Here is a 21132-nt window from a genome sequence, read left to right on the forward strand (position 1 = left end):
CCCAGAGCCAGGAGATAAGCCTGACACAAAGCCGGCAAAAGGGAGCAAGCACGGCAGGAAACATCAGGCAGGAGAGGAAACGGAGATAATCAGCTGCATGAGCACAAACACCCAGAACTTGTGCAAAGGAAAAGCCAGCACCACTTGGCAAGTGTTTGAGGAGGGAGACCTGCCCATCTGTCCTCTCACTGAGGCTTTTTGAGGAACACATGTCCTGGAGCACCTTAAGGTGCTCGGGCATTCCTGGCCTCCAAGTTACCACAGCTGGCACAGTCCCTGGCAGCTCAGCTCCAGCACGTGCTCCCTGGGATAAGCCTTGTCTTGGAGGAGGATGGGCTTCTGAGGAGCAGCTAGCCTCCCTCATGATGGCAAAGCACTCACCAAGGGTGATTCCCTGTTGCAGGGCTCCAAGCTGGGTCATCCTGCCCCAGCCTCCTGTTCGTTTGAAAAATAGGATTGGACTGACCTGCCGTCACTTGGCTCTGCACGGCAATTAGCCTGTGGTCCCAGCACCCAAAGGAAAGACCACTGCCCCGGCTGCCTACAGGCTGATGCTCATGGTGCTTCAACATCCAGCAGCCCCTCAAGGTTTATTCTCAGCCCCAGCAGATGAGCTTCCAGTAACGCCAGAGTGGACTTCACCTGCAGAGCTTCCTATTCCTTCTCCCACTTCTGGCACACAGGGCTACTCACGCCCCCGGTGACCTGCCCACGCTGTGATGTCCCAGGTCCCTGGGGGCAGAGAGATATACTCACAGATTTATCAGCCTCTTGAGCTCAGCCAGAACCCCACTGCCATAGTGGGTGGGCAGCCATCCTGTGTCACCAGCACTGCAGACCATCAGCCAAGCTGATGAAGCTTCTCCCAGCTTTCAGTAGTCCCATCTCTCCCTGTGTTCCCAGAGGAGACAGATTCTTGTGGGGCTGGCAATGATCACAGTGGGGGCTATAAGCTGCCTGCGGGCAGTGATGGGATCCCTGCCAAACTCAGCCACAAGGATCCAGGACATGGCATGGGGCAGAAGGGAGGAACATGGAGATGGGCACAGCCACCCACGGTGACTGGCTGGGTCCAGCTGGCTTGTGTGGAGCAACCAGGGCAGAAGAGCCTCTGCCAAGGGGCAGGAAGGGCGCTCAGTAGAGGCTTGGCCATGTCTGTGGAGCACTGCTAGGCTGAGCACAGCCATACAGCTGAAGGATCAGGCCCTTCACCCATGCTCCTGTCCCATAGCCATTCCTCACGAGGGATTTCTCTCCTCCTGCTGCCATCACAGTGCTGACAAATGCTCGGGGAGGTGCCCTGACTCCTCTGGCCACAGGTATGAGCTGGGAAAGAAAAGAGCAAAGATGAGTGAGCGTTTGCATGGGAAATCAGGTGGCTGGAGCCCAGATGGTTCACAGCTTCCCCAAGGATGAAGCAGCTCTTGGCCAGGGCAGCAGCATTGCTCCCCATCTCTAGCATGGCTCTGTTTGCTGAGCTGAGCCCAGGAGGGGAAAGCCAAGGCCAGCACCTCCCCGCCAGGGAGCACCCGAGCAGCATCAGGTCCCTTGCATGGGTATGGTTCCCCACAGCTGTGCTGGCAGCACCGGCCCCCAAGGGCCTTGGGAAGAACAGCACAGGCTTGGAAAAGCACGGTCAGCCTGCACATGGGGAAGACAGTGAGCTCTAAGCAGCCCAGGGTCTTGGCCTCCTTTGGCACAGCCAGACATGGGTTGGCATTAGCCCCATGCCAGGGACGGGGCAGCGGAGCCCCAGCTCCTGGAGAGAAGTGGGCACCCAGGTGTCCCAGCTCCTGCAATTGCTTCAGAAAGGACGTGTCCCTCCATTATGGAAAGTCCCTGCAAAGTAAGGGACACTCTCTCCATCTGGGGATGCTCCCAGCACCCCTGAATTTCACAGGGGCATCTTGCCTCTCCTCCTACCCCTCACTGGGCACTTGGGCTGCTTGGGACCCCCAAGAGGGGGTACAAGGGCACAGGGGTCCCAGCTCTGGCAGCCCTGCTACCTCCAGCCACAGGCACCCTGTCCCCAAGCCCAGGCTGCAGACACCCCCTGCTGTCCCCTTGCCCACCCAGCCTCTTAAAAGTCGCTGCTACCAAAATGCCACTGCCTTGGGAGGAACTGGAGCCAGCAAGGCAGAAAAACTCTCTGGTGCCTGTGACTCACTGGGCTGTGGGTGTCAGGGCTTCCTGGAGCACAGCTCACCTCAGTGGGGCAGAGACGTGGTCCCAGCCCAGGAGTCTGCCCTGATGCTCTGTCTGCCTGGAGCAGGGGATGAGGGCTTCAGCATTTGTGCTCCTGGTTGAGAAACAGGGGGGCTCCTTCACAGAGCCGTGCATGGCCTCGAAATTCCCAGCAAAGCTGGTGCTGCCAGGCAAGCCCCCGCTACAGGGAGAGGCACAACCCCAGAGAAAGCCAGACCCAGAGGGACAGAGGAGGTGCAGCCGATCCTCCAGAGGAGGAGGAGGAAGTGGTGGCCTGAGGGAAGGAGCAGTGGGTTTGCCTCTCCAAGCCAGGTTGCTCTGCCCACCTGAGCCTAGGCTTGGATTTGCAGGAGCCCCAGCTCCTTTTCCCCATGCTCCCCAAAGAGAAGCTCTTTCCAGAATGGGTAGAACCCCCTGAGAAAAGCCAGCACCACCCCAAAGTCCTTTCCTTCAGGGATGTTACCACCTCCCGGGCAAAATTCCCACAGTCCAGGGCTGCCCAGCCCATCTTACTAAGGTTCCCAGCTCCTCCATCCCACAGAAGTGCTGTTCCCATGCTGTGCTCCCCCATGGGACCAGATTTCCCCCACCCAGGGGTGCCGTGCCCAGCTGGGGCTCCACCATGGGAAGAGCTGGCTGCCTGGAACTGACAAACTTGACTGTGGTGCTTGGCCTTCCCGTTCCAGCCCTAATACTGCTCCCAAAGACTATGTCCAGCACAAACTCCCCACAAGAAATCTGTAGCAAAGACATACTGTGCTTGGGGTGGAAGCATCGCAGAGACCAGGCAGACCCAGGCACATTCAGCAGTCAGGAGGGACAGCAGGGCTTTGGGCTGGCCACCTTCCCTGGGACCTCCCCTTGGCTCAGAGCAGCCAAAGGCAAGGCAGGCAGACTGCTATAACACTGGGTTAGTTTTTGAAGGCACCAGCTCCAGGCCAAGGCAGAGAAAGTCTCAGCAGGGAGAAGGCACAGGTACTAATTGACTTTATTAGCAACATGAAGGCAGGGATTACAGGCTGCCCTGCACGCTCGGTGGAGTCCCAAGTAGGTCCCTTGCAGGGCTGAGCATCCCGGTGCTCCAGGGCACACAGAGTCCCCTGGCACTGCAGGGTCCCTCGCAGGGACAGACAGTGGTCACCAAGGAATAGCTTTACCTTCCCAGTTGAGCAGAGTGCCGCTGTGTTTCTCAGAGAGGATCGGCAGCACAGAGAGCAGCCCCCGCACACTTGTGTCCACTGTCAGGTCAGCCTGCAATGGGCACAAGTGAGGAGCAGGGCCGAGACACCGGCATCACTCCCAGTCATCCGCCAGCACCCGCTTAGTGTGTGCACATCGGCAGCGGGCTCCTTCCACCCAGACTGAGCAGGGGGCCGTGGGAGGTGGGACAAGCCTGTTGTGCTCACTGATGGCTTGGGCAGAGGTGGCTCCAGCTGGGAAGCCAGCTGCAGGTTTAACCCAGTAGGACACATAAGAGATCCATGCTGCAAGTGGGACACTACGTGCAGTCTTCGCAAAACTCCAGTGTTTCAGGGACCACCCCCACCCCAAAACAGGGATCCTGCAGGATGAGGGGAGACCTCATGGACCTGCTGTTCTTCAAGGAAGGGGGCACAGGATGCAATCACGCTGCTCCTTTCCACCCTGTTCTGTCAGATTCAGATTGTCTGCGCATCTCCAGGCTGCCCAAAGCACCTTCCCTCCCAAACCAGCCTCTGCTCACCCTGGATATGTGCTGATGCTATTTCCCAGGCAGCACCCACACATTCTGCAGCGGCCCAGCACAGAGGCAGGCAACTTGCAGCCCAAGAGGCAGCTCATTCTCACATGGATCCCTCGTCCCAAGAGCCATGTCAGTCACTCAAGGCAACTCCTGGGGAAGTCTGTAGGCTTGGGTTCCCCCCATGGGTTCTCCCCTCAACCCACTCAGCTGGAACCCACCTCCTGGGTGCCCATGTCAGTTTTCACCCAGCCAGGGTGAAGTGCCACGCAGAGGATCCCGGCTTCCCCATAGGTCAGAGCCTGGCACTTGGTGAGCATGTTGAGAGCAGCCTGGGTGAGGAAGGAAGAAGCATCAGCCATGGGTGATAAAAAGCTCCGCGCACCAGGCTCCCTCTCATCGCTGCCTCATAGTGAGGGAGAACAAGCAATGCCAGGTCTTCGAGAGACAGTGTGTGTCTCCCTTAGGTGGGCAGCAGCTGGGCACGGAGATGCCCAGGGAGCCTGGGGAGCACAGATCAGGCCCTCCATCTCGTGATCTCAGATGCTTCCCTGAGATCATGCCAGGCAAGGGGCAGCGCTGACTCCCACCGAGCTCATGAGCACAAGCAGGTCTCCAGTCTCCCATACCTTGCTGCAGCGGTAGGAGATGACAGGGTGGAAGAAGGACTCGGGAGTTTTCTCAATGGACCCCAAGATGGTAGAGATGTTGATGATGGCTGCCTTGCTGCAGCTCAGTCCCTTTTCTGTACTGTCCCGGGCAGCCTTCTTCAACAGGGGCAGGAACACCTGGGGAGAAGCAACCTTATGGGATGCCTGTGCCTCGAGCCAGCCACACTTATGGCAACTGCAAGGGCAGGGAGGATGGGGAAGAACAGCAGGAGGCCAGGAGAGCCCAGGTGTTTTGCTGTAGTGGCTCACCTGCTCCCAGTTAGCCCAGCACAACATGGGGGCTACAGAGGGCTTGGGCTGGGAGCTCAGCCCTGCACGGTCCCCTCCCTCCTGCAGCCCTGGGAAACCTGGCAAAGCCCTCCATCGTGACCACAGGCAGCCCAGGCTACCCTCAAGCTGGAGCAAAATTCCCCCTCCATGGCGAGCTCCATCCATACCTGGGCCATTATCATGGGTCCCACCGCATTGGTCTTGTACGTTCTTATCATGTCTTCAGCGTCCACCATCTCCAGTGATGCGGTCGGGGTGTAGATGCCGGCGTTGTTTATCAGCAGGTTCAAGCCCGCGCCGTTCAGCTTCCCCTCCACCACCTTGGCAGCGGCAGTGACAGCCGAGGGGTTCGCCACGTCTGCAGGGGAAGAGAAGGTCTGAGAGCCGGGGGTCCGCGCGGGGGGGCTGGGGAGAAGAGGGAGGGTCGGATGCTGAGGAACAAGCTCACGCATCCCGACCCGCGTGGCCTTCCGCCTGCGGGCACCAGGTGGCGCTGTGCGACCAGCACCCCGCGCCCCGGCACCACGAGCCCCCGAGCTGCGCCCCTGCCCCAGCGCAGGGCGCCCCGCCAGCAGCAGGACCCCGACCCTGGGTGCCCTGGGGGTAGCCCACCGGGCAGAGCCCCTCTGGGGGCAGCCCCGCGGTGGCAAGGCACCGCTGTGGCTCCCACGCTGCAGAACCCGGGGTGGTCTCTGAGGGGGACAGTCCCCACAGGGGCTGTGCTGGGACCCGCTGTGGAGTGGCTCTGACAGGTCCTACAGCTCCAAGGGCCGATCGCACAGGAGCCGCCTTCCTGCCGGAGCCCTCCTGGTCCTGCCTGGGACTTGGGATCAAGGCAGCTCAGCTGCATGGTAGAGCAAGGACGCGGCCACTCGGCTGGGGAAGCTGGAAGCTGCCCAGAGTGGGTCTGAAGAACCTCCTGGTCCTGTGGCTGTGGGGTAAGGAAGCTCCAGGGAATGGGGTACCGGGGCTGAGACAGGTCTGGAGCAGCTGGGCTTCTGGCAGCAGGACTTGAAGCAGCTCTACAGAATCCCCCATGTAGAGCCTGAAGGCAGGGAGCGAGGGAGAAATGGTGCAAGCACAGCTGAGTTTACCAGCTCAGAGGCAGGGCGAACCTACCCAGCTTCACAAGAACCAGGTTTGGGTGTTTGGATGCCAGGTCTCTCAGCTCCTGCAAAGAGACATGGAAACAGCCAGCACAAGGCAGAGGTGATGCCAAGCACCATCCTGGGGCACCAGTGATGGCCCACCCCTAAGGAAACTTCTTCCAGATGTTACTCAGCTTTTGTGAATGGCTGGACTGGTGATCTGCCTAGGTTCTCAGGCTTCTTCCAGGCTTTGAGCACAGCGCAGCCACAGCTGCAGGATACTATGGCCATTCTCCCAAAGGGCCTGTGTGTACCACCAAGCCAGAGCCACAGCAAAGGATGAGAGCAAACTATTAAGGACCAGCTCACCCGGGAAACAATGCAAACTGGCCAGGGCTATGGCCAGAAGTGTCTCCCAGAGGCTGCTGGAAGTGAGATGGAGGAGGAATGGCTGAGTGCCAGCATCAGACTTGACCTTTGGCGAAGTTACATCTGGATCCAAATAGCTCATTCCCAGGATCCACTCTGCTCTGGACACTGCATCTCACACCCTCAAGTGAAATAAGCCTCTCGGCACATATTTATTGATTATTTTCACCAAAATGGAGGATTCAGAAGCCCTTTCCAGAATGCAAACTTTCAACTTCGCAGTTCCTAGCAGCTCTTTGCTGAGCCTTCTTCAACTATAGCAGGTTTTAGGCAACAGAAACCAAAATACCACATTCAATGCATCTAAAATGAGCACTAATAGAACTAGAAGCCTCTTATGAACAATCCCACAGAGAATGCTGCAGAGATGCTACACAAATTGGTGGCTTCTTGTGAGGGGACCCATCCTATCAACACGGAGCAGGAGAGCTGCTGGCACTGGCTGTGATCCACCTCCATTCTCTGGGCTTCCCCACCAGACCCTGTGTTTCCATATTACTCCTGAGCACAGGAAAAGACAGAAACCCCATCTAAATGGTTTGTGATGGCCAACAGATGGTTCTCCTCCTGTTCTGCCCAGCTGCTGGCCTCAACAGCCTCACACCATCCAAGCATAAATCTGACCTCACCCACCCCAACACCTGATCTGGGCACAAAGGGGCAGGAGGAGCGATGTGGCACCAGCCTGATGGAGGATCACTCTGTCCTCGGTCTCCTGTGGTCATGGACTTCAGCAGCAGCACCCTGAAGACACTGTCCTCACCCTACCACAGTTGGACAGGGCTTAGAGAAGCATCCCCTGTTGGACAGCGATGCACATGGACCACCTTGGGGAGAAACCGGCTCCAGTCCAGCCCTGCAAGAAGTCCTCTGACCTCATCAGTGCCCAAATCCAGCAAGTTATTGGGGGGTGGAGGGGTGGGGTTGTGAGAATGGGGCAAAAGTAAGACCTCAGCTAGCCTGGACCCAACCAACTCGGGCACCAGCAACAGCAGGATGTGCACACCCCTGGGCTGGCAGCAGGGCGGATTCTCACTGCACTGTCCCTGCTCCTGAGCCAGGATAAAGGTGGCAGCGAGCACACGAAGAGCATCTCAAGGACTTCCGAAGGCACGATCCCTGCCGCGCACCACACCGACCCCTGCGTACAGCCGAGCTGCGAGGTGAGGCAAACCGATCCGCTGGAGCCAGGATCCACCAGAGAGCAGATCTCCCTGCCGGTGTGGCAGCGGGTCACGGGCAAGCAGAGAAAACCTGCAGCTGGCCCTGCGGAAAGCCGCTGGGACTCCTGCTGAAGCAAGGCGGGTGAGCCTCTCCCACCTGAGCCCAACGGGACACAGGAGAGTCTCTCCCATCTTAGGGAAGTGGAAAGCGGGGGAGCGGGGATTCCCCGGCCCCACGGGCCACCAGTTAACGAACCCCCAGAGAGCGGTAACACGGCGCAGAATGGGCAGAGGAGCATCCCCGCCGCTGCCCCGGCCCAGCGCGGTGCCGGCGGCACACGGGCCGGGCGCTAGCACGGCCGGGCGAGCTGGGGCGCAGCCAGCGTGGCCTCAGGAGGCTCCGCAGCGCGGGCGGGTGGCCCGGCTCGTCCCTCGCCCGCAGCGCGGCGGCCCCTGGGCGGGCTCACAGCGGGCAGGGCACGGCGCAGGCACCGGACCCTCAGCCCCGCGCCGCCCCCGTCACGCCGGCGAAGCCAACCGAGCGTGTCACTAAGGGCGCTGCCCGTGCCCGGGGCGGTGCCGACAGCCCTGCCCCCCGCACTGACCTGGGCCCGCGGCCCCTCGGGGTCCCGGCAGGTCGCGAAGATCCAGGCGGGCGGGCGCGGCGCCCTCAGCAGCTGCTTCACCAGCTCCAGCCCGATGCCGCGGTTGGCGCCGGTCAGCAGCACCGTGCGCGCCCGCACCGCCGCCATCGCCCCCCTGCCCAGCCGCCCGGCCCCGGTCCCCGCGCCGCCCCCGGCACAGTCCCGCCCCCCGCACCGCCCCCCGCCCCCGCACCGCCCCCCGGGCCCCGCACCGCCCCCCGGGCCCCGCACCGCCCCCGCCCGGCCCCGCCCCCGCCCAGCCGCCCGGCCCCGTCCCGCCCCCCTCCCCGCCCCGTCCCCTGGCCGCCCCGCCCCCTGGCCGCCCCGCTCCGCCAAGCTCTGCCCCCCAAGCCCCAGCTGCCCCCAGCCCCAACCCCGCAGCCTCCCGTTTCCCCTTCCCCCCGAACATTCAGCACCAGCTGCGCCCCAGTTCTGCGGCCCCCCTCGGCGAGGAGCAGTGGTCCTGCAGCGATGCTCTAGGGGGGCTAGAAGGGACCCCCATCCCTTCCCAAGGCTGGGGTGCAGGCTTACAGCATGGCTGGGGTGGGGGCCCCAGCACCTTCGATTTCCCCCAGGTGGGGGAGGAAGGTAGCCGCACCCCCTGTTTTATCAGGCAGGTACAGACTTGTGAAGGCACCTGATCCCACTCGCTCCATGATGGCCAGACACAATCGATTGAGCAAGTGGGCTGCCGGGGGGGGAGGGGGGCTGTGGCATCGGGGGGACATTTTGCTTGGATTCGCCATGGAAAGGAGGAAAGCAAAGAAAAGTCTTGGTGGCATCTGAGGATGGGGCAATAGGGTGAGAAGGGAAAGGGAAAACAGGAAAGAAGCCATCAGCGTCAGCTGGAGGCCTGTGTACCAGCTCTGCCACCAGCCCAGGGTGGGTGTTGATGTTTGTTTTCAGCTGTTATATGGAAAACCAGATGCACAAACAACATTAAAATCCCGTTACTGATAGTACACAGCCAGGAGCTCAACAGTGAAGTAATGACTGAGCAGCTCTGATTTATAGGAGCACCCTTAGCTCTGTTGCTTATTTTCATCCTTGTCTGCCAAATGCTAGACAAACCAACTCTAATACCAATAAAAAAATTGGAAACTAAATAGTCTGGTGGTAGCATCAGGTGATTTGTGTGAACTTTATCCTGCTCCACTGCAGCTCCAGAGCTTCTGCTGCCCAGTTTGCTTTGGGATATAAAACGCTTTGAGAACCTTCTTGCTTTGAGCAATGATACAGAAATTGGAATTTACTAGATATAAATCTTGGATTATACTAAGAAACAGAAACTGTCCTTACAGCATGTATTTGGATTGAAGATCCCATTCTCCTTTTCCTGCCTCATTCTGTGCTGAGGCCATTAATTAGGTGGCTTGTCACTGGAAGTGCTGCTCCATCTGATGCAAAGACTGGCAGACAGGTAGCAAACCAGGACAGCGGGGCACAAGTAAACACCACCATGAACTGCACCGAGGAGTGGGCTTTTGGCCACCTATTCCACAGAGAGCCTGCACAATGCAGGCAAATTACGTTAACAAACTCTTCCCAGGTACTTGTTTCAAACAGCCTTGGATACAGACATCCCCTGTGATCTGCTGTGTGGAGACGGTTCATGTGCAGCCACAGCTGAGGGCAGCAGGAGCCTGTTCTGAATACAAACATGAGCTGTGAAAAAAGACAGGCTTGAACGGGATGCTCCCCAACATGGACATTGCTTCACCCACCTTTATGCCTCAGTTCATGTCACAAATAGGGGAATATATTTATTTTTTAAAAATCTTGTTAGTTAACTGTTGTGAGGCTTCTAGAAGGTAATAAAGAGAAATGCAACAAAACCAAAAAACAAAGGCTGACCCAAGTGCTTTCGTTTCTTTACAGCAGGCCTCAGTAACTTCCTGCTGCCTGGTAAAGCCCAATTCTGTTATTACTGAATTTTGGAGCGCTTGAGTGTATAAACGCTGCCCTCAGCCCCACCTAACCTTGGGGCATTCTTGGCATCCATAACCTTGGCATCCTGCAGACACAGCTTTGCTGTCCCCATGTCCCCACAGACCCCAGCTGCGAGAGCCCTCTCCATGCAGCAGCCCCTGGTACAGCCACCTGAGCCTTACAAGTAACGTCCTGCCCTGACGCATCCCACAGAAACAGGATGTGGTGCAGGAATGTTCCCTATGGATGAACAAGTCTCACTGCTGAGAACCCACCAGAAGCTTGGAAAAGGAGGAACGTCTTTACTCCCTGCCTGAGGTAGCCACAAGTGGCGTACAGTTCCCCACAGGTTCATCTGGATCTTAAGAGACCCAGTGGTTCCTGTAGCTGTTCTCTGCACTGGGCAGAGGCTGTTTGGAAACCTGCCTCTGCCTTGGATTCTTCTCACCATTTGCCCTGCCAGGGTCCTGCAGGCTTTGCATCTGCTTTCCCTGCTGCCAGCGGTCTGTGCTCCTGGGCTCCAGGCCGGCTCTGATACAAGGATGCAGCTGTAACCTGCGCTGGTCTGCTGGGAAAATGGCAAAGCTATGGAAAGGGGCCGTGAGAAACCTTACTTGGACCCCTGCCCTTTGCAGGCTCTCACCTGTGAGATCCCTTTGCAATGAGATGTCACTAATCCTCTTCAGCTGGAAAAAAACCCAAGTCAGTTGGGTGTACGACCTGCTCAGCTCCAAACAATTTCAGGGCTGGGTAGGTCTTACCCTGCTCCTTGATTCATTCCTCACTCTCTATTGATTCTTCAGCAAATGATTAACATGTGATAACGTGGCTGGAACAGCCCTGAATGCACTGTGGAGCAAATAGGCTTGTTAAATAGTAGCGAGTTTGTTCTTACTTGCATTAAATGTACTAAAGGTAATCGTGTTGCCCCCTGCTCCCCGGGGTTGGAAAGAGGAGCCCATTCCTGCTTACTGCTGTAAGCAGCACTGTCATGGCCCTTCATGGAGATGCCCAGGTAAGCGTGAGCATGCCTCAGCTTTCAGCCACTTGGTAGTGGAGGAACTGGGAAAACTGGCAAACTGGTGCTCAGCCTTCCCGGTGGGATGAGATGGAAAGCCCCCAACTGGGAAAAGCAGCTGCCTGAGGGGTTGCAGGAGGGGAGCGTGCAGAAGGACCTTAGTGCGCAGCCCAAGTTTTGGGCCATGCAATAACGTTTCAGAGCAGAAGCAGCATCTGAGCCCCTGCTGGGAGCTGGCCCGAGGTCCCTTCCAGCGGCCGGCGATGGCAGCAGCACGGCTGGCTGTAAGCAGGGCAAGGCTGGCAGCTGGGCTTGGACCCTCGGGAAGCAGCGCTTCGTGCCAGCGGCGCAGCATGAGATCCCAGGGCAAAGTCCGTCTTACCAGGTTCCAACTCCAAAACAGTGGAAAGCTGCAAAAATGCGATGACACAGCAAAAATAGGAGATGTAAAAAGTTATTCTTTTGTTTCTGATGCTGTCAGGTTCTGAGGCACTGTGGAGGTTTCTAACAGACCGTGGGTGATGGCCTCATCCTCTGCCTAGAAGAAGAAAACCATGGAGGTCTGTTTGGAGGAGCAGAACTCTCACTCAAATGGCATATATGAGCAAGTATAGCTGTGGTCATTAAAAAGTAAAAATGTAGAAAAGGCTATTGAAATGACCTATCAGAGCCTGAAAGCCAGCACTGCAATCTAGGAGGTGTGCTGAAGTGGGGACAACCATCAGGGTCCGCAGGGGGACATCAGTCGGAGGCAGGAGCTGGAAGACCCAGAGCTCTGCACTGCTGCTAAGGGGTAGGAACTCACCAGGCAAAAGAAGTGTCTCAGCCCAACATGGAGAATCAGCAAAGCAGGAGGTCTGATTGGCCTCAGGAGGGAAAACTGGGAAAAAATTAAATGTGTAGAGCTCAGGGACTTGGCAGGCTGAGGAAGGGGCAGGAGGGCAGGTCTGTGATCAGCTCCCAAACGCCAGCTGCAGCTGTGCAGGAGGGAAGGACCCGATGGCTGTCGTGTTCCTGCAGAGGAGTATTTCACCTGGAAGCTGGACAGCACAGCACTGGGTGGCCATCAAGCAAGAGCAGTTCGTGAGGTGCTGGTGCAGAAGGTACCAGGGGGATCACAGAAAGGCGCCTTGCCATGCAAGAAAAGCTACAAGCAGTAGAAGGGTAAAAAAAAGTCTTGGTTGCTGCGAGGTTACCCAAGTGAACGAAATGTGCTTAACGTGCTGGTATTGTACCTGTAGGCAAAGTCTTAATAACGGCAGGGGAACTAAACAAATATGTTGGCAGGGAACATTTACGCCAGGATCCAGAGGAGGAAGCGTTGGCTATCACCTGTTGACAATGACTATTTTTCATTCACTGAAGCAGAAACATGGTGCGTTTGTGTGCATTTCTGTCACGTGCTCTGGGCTTTATCTCTGGGTCTACACTGAGTAAAACAGATCGGTAAATTTTGCTCCAAGGATGTTATCCTGGTTTCAGCTGGGCTAGAGTTAATTTTCTTCTTAGCACTAGTACAGTGCTGTGTTTTGGCTCTGATGTGAGAACAATGTTGATAGGACACTGATGCTTTTAGTTGTTGCTGGGTGATGTTTATACTAAATCAAGGACTTTTCCGTTCCTTGGGCCCTGCCAGCCAGAGGGCTGGGGGGGGATGGGAAATTGGGAGGGAACACAGCCACGACAGGTGACCCAAGCTAGCCAAAGAGGTATTCCATACCATATGGCGTCATGCTGAGTGTATAAACTGGGGGAAGAAGGAAGGGGGGGACACCTGGCATTATGGTGTTTGTCTTCCCGAGTAACTGTCACGCGTGATGGAGCCCTGATTCCCTGGGCATGGCCGAGCACCTGCCTACCTGTGGGGAGTGGGGAATGGATTCCTTGCTTTGCTTTTCTTGCTATGCGCGGCTTTTGCTTTACCCTTTTTCCCCACCTTTCCATTTTGCTATTATTATTATTATTATTGTTAGTATTATTGTTCTTACAACTTTATTCTTTTAAAATTATTAAATTGTTCTTATCTCAACCCTTGACTTTTACATTCCTTTCCGACTCTCCTCTCCATCCCTCTGAGTGAGGGGAAGTGAGCAACTGGCTGTGTGGTGCTTGGTTGCTGGCCGGGGTTAAACCACGACAGATGTGAAGGCAATTGAACATCTGCAGACAGAGTTTGCTTGCTATGGCAGCAGAGGAGGGCTGCGGCTCTCCGTGTGCAGGGGGTACATGCAGTGCGGGGTATTGCACGTGCTGGGGCACAGGGGGAATTACACTGGAGGGAGACGTGCAGCCAGATCCAGCTGGTGGAACAGGTGTATCAAAAGATTTAGTATCTCACACCAAAGTGTTGTGATGGGATGAACAAAATTCAGTTCTCTCTAACAGATATGTGGTGATAATATTTCAGCACCATCACCACAGAAATTGCAAACTTCTGTGTTAAGACCTAGCAAAAACAAATCAGAGAAGCCTTCCCCTGTGGTTTGTGGCATGTCTCTACTTGCAAAATATGTCCTTAAATCACTGCTGCTTGTAAATATGCCTTTTGGAAAAGGAACATGCTTTATATGCGTTCAGTTCGTTTTTAGCATATCTGGGAAAGAACTGATTGCTGTTGATGTGAATATTTCTCGAAGGCATGATGTCCAGATCTAGATGTGGTCTGTGCTAATTTGATAAAAACTACTCACCTGTCTGGTGCTGGATCAATGGGTGCTGTGGCCACCTGAGTTGTGGCCTGGCGGAGAGCCTGGTGAGGGCAGGTGGGGGTGGGAGGCGCGATCCCTCATGCAGCTGGGCCATGCTGCATCAGATGGAAGAAGCACAGGAGGTGCTGCCACCGTAACGGGGCTCCATCCCTACCTTGGGTGGGGCTGGTGGCAGCATCCTCCCCTCCGTTGTACCTAGAGGCATTCAGAGCCTGGGTCAGCCCCACGCACCAGTACCAGCTGGGGCTGACCTGCTGGGAGGCAGCTCTGCGGAGAAGGACCCGGGAGTGTGCTGGGGGACAGCAAGTTGCCCGTGGGCCAGCAGGGTGACCTCGTGGCCAAGGGGCCAACGGGATCCTGGGGTGCATGAGGAGGAGAGTGGCCAGCAGGCCGAGGGAGGGGATCCTCCCGCCCTGCTCTGCCCTGGGGAGGCTGCGTCTGGAGTGCTGGGTCCAGTGCTGGGCTCCTCAGTTCAGGAGAGATGGGGAACTGCTGGAGGGGGGCAGGGGAGGCTACAAAGATGATGAGGGGACAGGAGAATCTCCCTGATGAGGAAAGGCTGAGAGAGCTGGGGCTGTTCAGCCTGGGGAAGAGAAGGCTGAGAGGGGACCTCATCAATGCCTGCAAATATCTCAAGGGCCAGTGTCAGGAGGACGGGGCCAGGCTCTTTTCAGTGGCACCCAGCGACAGGACAAGGGGCAGCGGGCACAAACGGCAACACAAGAAGTTCCTTCTGAATATGAGGAAGAAGAACTTTACCTTGAGGGTGACGGAGCCCTGGCACAGGCTGCCCAGAGAGGCTGTGGGGTCTGCTTCTCTGGAGGCATTCAAACCTGCCTGGATGCAGCTCTGTGCAGCCCACTCTGGGAGAGCTGCTTCAGCAGGGGCTGGGCTGGGGGGGCTCCAGGGGTCCCTTCCAGCCCCGACCATGCTGTGATTCTGTGTGACTGAGCCCTTGAGACAGCTACCCAAACATTAGATGGGGAGGTGACTGAGGCAGGGCAGAACTGCCTGGTTTGGTGGCACTGTGGTGACCATGCAACTGGCCTGAGGTGCAGAGGGCTCCCTGGGACCGAACTTCGGCACATCCATACTTCAAAGTAGGGGTTTTTTTGTGGGGGGAAGGTGAATGCAGTGGCAATATGAGAATGCTGCAGTCTCAGAGCAGGACCAAGTCAGAAGCAAGTGTAGGAATGAGGGGATGGCATAGCTGGACCATAAAATGGGCATCCTTACCGCCGCCCCAAGCTGTATCCCCCCTATTGGGTTTGGGGAGGATGCGCTGGGCAGGATGGACCCAGGTCTGTAGGGAGGACATGCCTGCCTCACAGTGTCTGCCAGCTGAGCCCCAGAAAATGAGCAGGAGTGGGGAGGAGGAAAGCAGCTGCAGCTGGAGCACGAGGGCTCCCCTGGCACTGCAGCTGGGAGGCAGCGGCTCTGTTTAACGCTACTGCCAAGACATTCTGGGGGAGAAAGTGACCCATCAGCAGTGTCAGTGTCTCCATTGCTGCCCAGAAGCTCGTGCAATGGCTCTGGGACTCAACACATGAAAGCAAGGGGTTGGCAAGAGGTTTCTGGGTGCGTGTCTTCACTTGCAGGGGAACAGGAACAGATAATATGCACACACACCAGCCCCAGCCCTGCAAATCTGTAACACATCACTTGAGGTATTGCACATCACTGGGCTTTACTGGTGATAGCACAGAACTGTCAGTGCCCCACGTGTATGGGTGAGGTGGAGAATGGGGCTTTGAGCAAGGCATTTCTCTTTGCAGGGGAACATCCTGGCCACCTGAGTCCTCTGGGGCTCCAGGCAGAGGGACTGCTCAACTTAGGGCTGCACCCCAGGGGATGGAGCGCTTGAGCAGCAGTGTGGTGATGTGCAACTAGTGCAGGGTCCACTTCTGCCAGTAGACAATGCTGGGTGGGCACCGCTCCATGGGTCATTCATGGGACATCCATTGAATGGGCATTGGCTTGGAAGAGGCCAGGTAAGGCAGAGAACATCTGCTCGTGTTCTCTGAGGCACAGCCTGGTATGATGTGGAAAGTCCGTCTAGCCCACAGGACGCTCATGAAGCTATGAGCCATGGAGCATCCCACGCCCCCCTCACATACTGCTCCCTCCTTTCCCACCCACAACAGCCTCTCCTCGATTACAGGGCCAGGTTTCCCAAGGTCATTTGAGTTCGCCTGATAATGCCAAGTGATTTTTGCCCTTTGGTAATGAGGCTGGATCCCATCCAGGATCCCTGTCATAGAGAGTTTGAAGAGCTGGAGGGGTTGTACCTGGAGCCAAAGGTTTGTGCAAGCCCTGTGTGGGTGGGGTGGCTGTGGAGCACGCTATAAAGAAGCATTAAGGAGCTGAGCAAACAACACAAGCTGAAGTAGAGGGAGGAGAAGCAATATGGGAGAGCTTTGCATCCACTCCGTTCTGGTGACGGGGGCCAACCGGGGGATTGGCCTGGGGCTCGTCCGGCATTTCCTGGGGATGCGAAACCCACCCAAGTGGGTCTTTGCGACTTGCCGAGACCCCAGGGGGCAGCGAGCGCAGGTGAGGCTGGGCTGGGCGGCAGTGGGCTGTGCTGGGGGGGGCGCTGGGTGCCAGGGCGGCAGGGTAGAGCCAGGAGGGGGTCTGCAAAGGGCTTGGGCTGCAGCTGGGCACCTGCAGCACAGGGCGGCCGGGTTGGGACAGTGGTGGGACCAGCTGTGCATGGGATGTGCAGAGGGGACAGTGGCATGTAGCAAGTGTGGGAGGCATGGAGCCCCATCCGTCGGGAGCAGGACAGCCGGAGCAGGGTGCTGGGTGCAGGCACAGAGCTGGCGTGACACAGGCTTTGTCTGGGAAAGGCTGAGCCTCGGCGCAGCCCCTCCTGCCTCTCCGTACCCACACGGTGCCCTCTCTCTCAGGACTTACAGAATGTGGCCTCCAATCACGCCAACCTGGTCATCATCCCGCTCGGTAGGTGCCCTGAGGTGGGGGTCCCTCGCCCCGGTTCCCCTCTCCACCTGGCACCACAGTCCCGTGCAGTGCCGGCAAGTGCCCTGGTGCTGTGCACACCCTGGGAGCCCAGTGCCATAAGGGAGCCACACTGATAGGTCGCTGCCTTTGGGGACACCTGGTGCTGCTGTCCTGGGGGACACACAGGGGATCCCAGACCACCACGGGGACGTGGGTGCTGACCTCCCCGGCATCGGCTCTGCAGAGGTCACCGACCCCACCAGCATCAAGGCAGCTGCAGCCAGAGTTGGGGAGCACGTGGGGGGCTCGGGGCTGAACCTCCTCATCAACAACGCTGGGATGGTGATAAATAACACACTTGATGACGAGACGCCAGAGAACATGACCCAGATTTACACCACCAACACGGTTGGGCCCCTGCTGCTGGGCCAGGTGAGACCCTCACCTGAGCTGGGCTGTCCCAGGGGGCACGAAGGGTGGGTGGGAGGGGGTCCTGCCTCCGCTCTGGTGCCTGATGGGCTCTCGGTCAGTGAGAGGCTCGTGGAGCAGTGGGCTGGAGCTCAGGAGCTGGAGCCTGGCAGGCTGGGGCAGGGGGAAGAGGAGGGAGGATGCTCCGGTGCTGGTGCCAATGTTGCCCACTGTGGAAGGAGCTGGTCCTCCCCTGTGCCCCTCCACGTGTGCCCCTCTCTCCTCTCTCCTCGCAGGCGTTCCTGCCCTTGCTGAAGAAGGCTGCCCAAGGGAGCCCGGGCTCAGGGCTAAGCTGCAGCAAGGCAGCCGTCATCAACATATCCAGCTATGGGGGCTCCATTAAGGAAGTCTATTTATGGGATCAGATACAAGCTGTCTCGTACCGCTGCAGCAAGGTATGTGCTGTACTGAATAAGGGTCTCACCTTCTTAGCAAACAACTCCACAAACCTTCAAATGTTTCCTCTCCCAGTTCCTGCACCTCTCTGCACCGTGGCTGAGGTCCCATCAGCCACTGGGTCCCTCTCATGGCACATTCTTGTGCCTGGCCCTCAGTAGGGTCTGCACATGTCCCCTTGCAGCCAGCCGACCCTTCCCACCGACGACCCTGCCCTGTCTCCCCGCAGGCTGCTCTGAACATGCTGACCAAGTGCCAGTCCCTGGGGTACCGGGCGCACGGTGTCCTCTGCGCTGCTCTCCACCCTGGCTGGGTGCAAACTGACATGGGGGACTCCGTCGGAAACGTGGTAGGAGTTTCACCTCGGCGGGTCCATCGGAGCCCCTGGGACGGTTTTCCCGTGGGAGGGAGCCGCTGCCCTGAGCCCCTGCCCGCCCCGTCCCCTGCCCTGGTCCTGGGTGCCTGTGGCCCCCATCCCCTCGGCTCTCCCGGTGCTCTGAGCGGCTCCTGCCCCTGGCCCCGGCTGCTGCAGGGCAGCCCTTGGCCAGCCCTGGGGCAGGGGCTGCCTCTCCCCCTCCGCCCCGCAGGCCCCCTTGACGGTGGATGCCAGCGTGCGAGGGATGCTGAAGGTGCTCTCCTCCCTCTCCGAGAAGGACACCGGCACCTTCCTGGACTGGGAAGGGAAGGTCCTGCCCTGGTGAGGTGCCGGCCAGACTCCTGGCAGTGGGGCCCTGGCCGCTGCTCCCGCCTGCCCTGCATCCTCAATAAAGCCCTGCCTGAGACCCCCGGCTATGCTGTGCGCTGCCAGGCCCCTGCCCGAGCACCCCCTCATCACCACGGGCTGTGTCGGTGCCCCAGCTGCCCGCTTGACCCGCAGCTGTCACTGGTGTCCCCATGAGTCGCAGCCTGTGTGTCCAGTGACACCGTCACCGACCCCCAGAGACGTGCCCCCCGGGAGGCACCGGAGCCAGGACAGAGCCCCTCTCCCTGGAGGAGAAAGGCGGGATGTCCTGATGCGCAGGGCCGGCTCTCCCCCTGCCCAGCTGCGGGGCACACCCGGGTGTTCAGCCCGGGGTGCCCGAGGGGCTGGGGGCACAGGGACCAGCTGCCCTCTCCCCTCAGCTGGGGGATGCTCGGCCGCGGTGGGACAGACGGACAGACGTGCTCGGGCAGCGTGCAGGGACCATGCGCTGGGCTCAGCCCAGGCGTTTGGGGCTGGGGGCGCAGAGACAGAGCAGAGGTATCAGCTCCCGGTGTTTACAGAGGTGGGGGGTACAGGGGGCTGCAGGGCCGCGCGTGGGCCGGCCAAGGGGAGCGAAGCTGCTTCCCATGCCCTTCCCGCTCCCTGGCAGCCCGGGGCGGCTGGGGGCGAGCAGAGGCCCGTGCCAAGGGGCGAGTGGGGGGCTGAGGCGCAGGCAAGAGGTGCCGCCTGCGCGCCCGTCACCAGGGCAGGCTGCTCCCTGCCCAGTCGAGGAAGGCTCCGGAGGTGTCCTGCGAGAGGCTGGCCAGCACGGCCAGGATGCCCCGCATGCTGCGCTCCACCATCAGGGGCGCCTGCAGGGGAGGACAGGGCCAGTGTCACTGCTGCAGGCTGCGAGCAGCACGGAAAGCAGCCGGCCCTGGGCAGGCAGGAGGGTGCATGGCCCGGGGAGCAGCACCCACGGTGCTCGTGGGGGCATTTCCCCCCCCTGCCACCCCCCTGCTGTCCGTGCTGAGGGTGCCAACGGGGCTGGCTATCCCGTGTGCTTGGCACTTGGCACGTGCTGCCCGCTCCCTGCCTGCTCTGCCCCAGGAGATGGTCCTGGCATCACAGCATGACACAACATCCCCTGCCCTGAGTGCCCCTGCCCTCCCTGAGAGCTGGGGGCACAGCAGGAGTCCTGCTGACCCTCCCCTGCACAGCCCAGTACCTTCTCCGTCCCCGTGTCGGTCTTCACCCAGCCGGGATGGATGGCCGCGCACAAGATGCCCTTGTCTTGGAAGTCTGCAGCCATGCACCTCGTCACCATGTTCTGGGCAGCCTAGAAGAGGCACCGCCGTGCCAGCATGACCTGGGGCATGGGTGGGCAGGAGGGGGGACACTTCCCAGCCAAAAAATGGCTGTGGGGGTGGGCAACGGGACTTTGCCCTGGGGTAAAGCATCAGCACAACCCACCTGAAATGCTCAGTCCTGGGTGCTGCTGTCTCAAGCTCCATGCTTACACTTGGGTGAAGCAGGCACAGAGAAGGATAAGGGTGCCCTGAGGGCACCCTGTGTTACCGGGACCTCCCTGTCCAGCTCCTTCCCACATCACTCAGCTCCCCATGGAGATCCTGCTACCATTTGTTGTTTTTTAAACCAAATTGCAGCAATTCTGTTGCATCACACACTTATGACACTAAGAAATTAATTACTCACCTCATATAACTTAGACTTAGCTGAAACTATTATAACTCTAAATTTGCTGCATTATAGTATGATGCCCCATGGCACGATATCCCCTTGACAGCGCTGTCCTTTGCAGTAGCCTCGATCCCTGGGTACCAGCCTGGCATTATCAGCATTTTGCACCATTTACAGCCTCGTTCGAGGTGACTGAGGTTCTGAGCAGCAGCATCCAAGTCTGTTTGTAGCTGCCTTAATAAATTAGTGTGTGTGGGGGGGTTTATTTTCCTCTGGGCCAGGCTGGGTGCCCGGTGCCAGGGAAGGGGCCAGTGCAGGTGCTCTCCTCCTTGTGGTCCCAGCGTGTGGCAGGGCTCCTGCTGTGATCGTATAGTGGTCAGTACTCTGCGTTGTGGCCGCAGCAACCTCGGTTCGAATCCGAGTCACAGCAATACTTTTGGCAGCCACCCGGTGCACAAGGCCGGGCTGGGCTGAGCTGCGAGGAGGAGGAGGAGGGTGGTTTGCAAAGACCCCGTGCCCTCAGAGGGGGCCACAAGCTCGGGTGGGCTCTCTGCTCCTAAGCATGGCCAGACTCATGCCTACAATGATTTCCCCACCTGTAGTCATTGCACAGGGTCTGTCCTGTGGGGCATCAGTGACACTTGGGGGAAAGCACTTCAGCTTCTCCATTTTCCAGGCAAAGCTTGAGAACTGAGAATAAACCACCCACCTTTCCACCTTTCCCTCACGCTTCCTCTACGGTTTGCAAAAAAAGGGGACCAGGAGATGCTGTGGCTGCTCTGCAGAGCGAGAGGAGATGGCTCAGCTCCCTGCCCCTGCCCTCCAGGCTGGGAAGGGTTGGCCATAGCCATCACCTGAAGAAGGAGGATCAGCCACGCTACCAGCACGCCCAGCTCCTGGGGAGCAGGATTGTGGCTGCAGCACCTCCAGGGATGCTTTCACAATAGAGGCGAAGCCCCCCCGCCCCGAGCTTAGGGGTGACCCTGACACACTGTGGGTCGGGGAGCCAGAGGCAGGTGGAGATCTCTGGGGTGCACCAGGAGGGGCTTCAGCTTGAGGGAGCCTGTGAAACTGTTGCC

The 21132-nt window shown here is 58.5% G+C and overlaps 2 protein-coding genes and 1 non-coding gene across 8 annotated transcripts; 2 read left to right on the top strand and 1 right to left on the bottom strand.

Annotated features, from left to right (window-relative positions):
* Window positions 1-3175: 3175 nt before the first annotated feature.
* LOC101910384 (C-factor-like) lies at window positions 3176-8328 on the bottom strand. Its single transcript, XM_055818637.1, has 6 exons — window positions 8152-8328; window positions 5986-6037; window positions 5034-5224; window positions 4555-4713; window positions 4147-4257; window positions 3176-3456 (listed from the first exon to the last, which is right to left on the bottom strand). Exons 1-6 carry the CDS (start codon window positions 8296-8298, stop codon window positions 3343-3345), a joined length of 774 nt encoding a protein of 257 aa, XP_055674612.1. The 5' UTR covers window positions 8299-8328; the 3' UTR covers window positions 3176-3342.
* A 2633-nt stretch (window positions 8329-10961) lies between these two features.
* Window positions 10962-18452, top strand: LOC114011303 (C-factor-like). 6 transcript variants are annotated; one of them, XM_055818633.1, is made up of 8 exons: window positions 10963-11134; window positions 11619-11697; window positions 15990-16145; window positions 16755-16806; window positions 17051-17238; window positions 17511-17669; window positions 17900-18019; window positions 18258-18452. In XM_055818633.1, exons 3-8 carry the CDS (start codon window positions 16044-16046, stop codon window positions 18369-18371), a joined length of 735 nt encoding a protein of 244 aa, XP_055674608.1. In that variant the 5' UTR covers window positions 10963-11134; window positions 11619-11697; window positions 15990-16043; the 3' UTR covers window positions 18372-18452. The 6 variants fall into 6 exon arrangements, with proteins under 6 accessions (XP_055674610.1, XP_055674608.1, XP_055674605.1 ...); XM_055818630.1 differs by having other exon boundaries at window positions 16007-16145; XM_055818634.1 differs by lacking the exon at window positions 11619-11697.
* A 1959-nt stretch (window positions 18453-20411) lies between these two features.
* Window positions 20412-20483, top strand: TRNAH-GUG (transfer RNA histidin (anticodon GUG)). Its single transcript has one exon. It is a non-coding gene; the product is annotated as a tRNA-His (tRNA).
* The last annotated feature ends 649 nt before the right edge of the window (window positions 20484-21132 follow it).

Source organism: Falco peregrinus, chromosome 14, assembly GCF_023634155.1.
Source record: "Falco peregrinus isolate bFalPer1 chromosome 14, bFalPer1.pri, whole genome shotgun sequence".
NCBI lineage: Eukaryota > Metazoa > Chordata > Aves > Falconiformes > Falconidae > Falco > Falco peregrinus.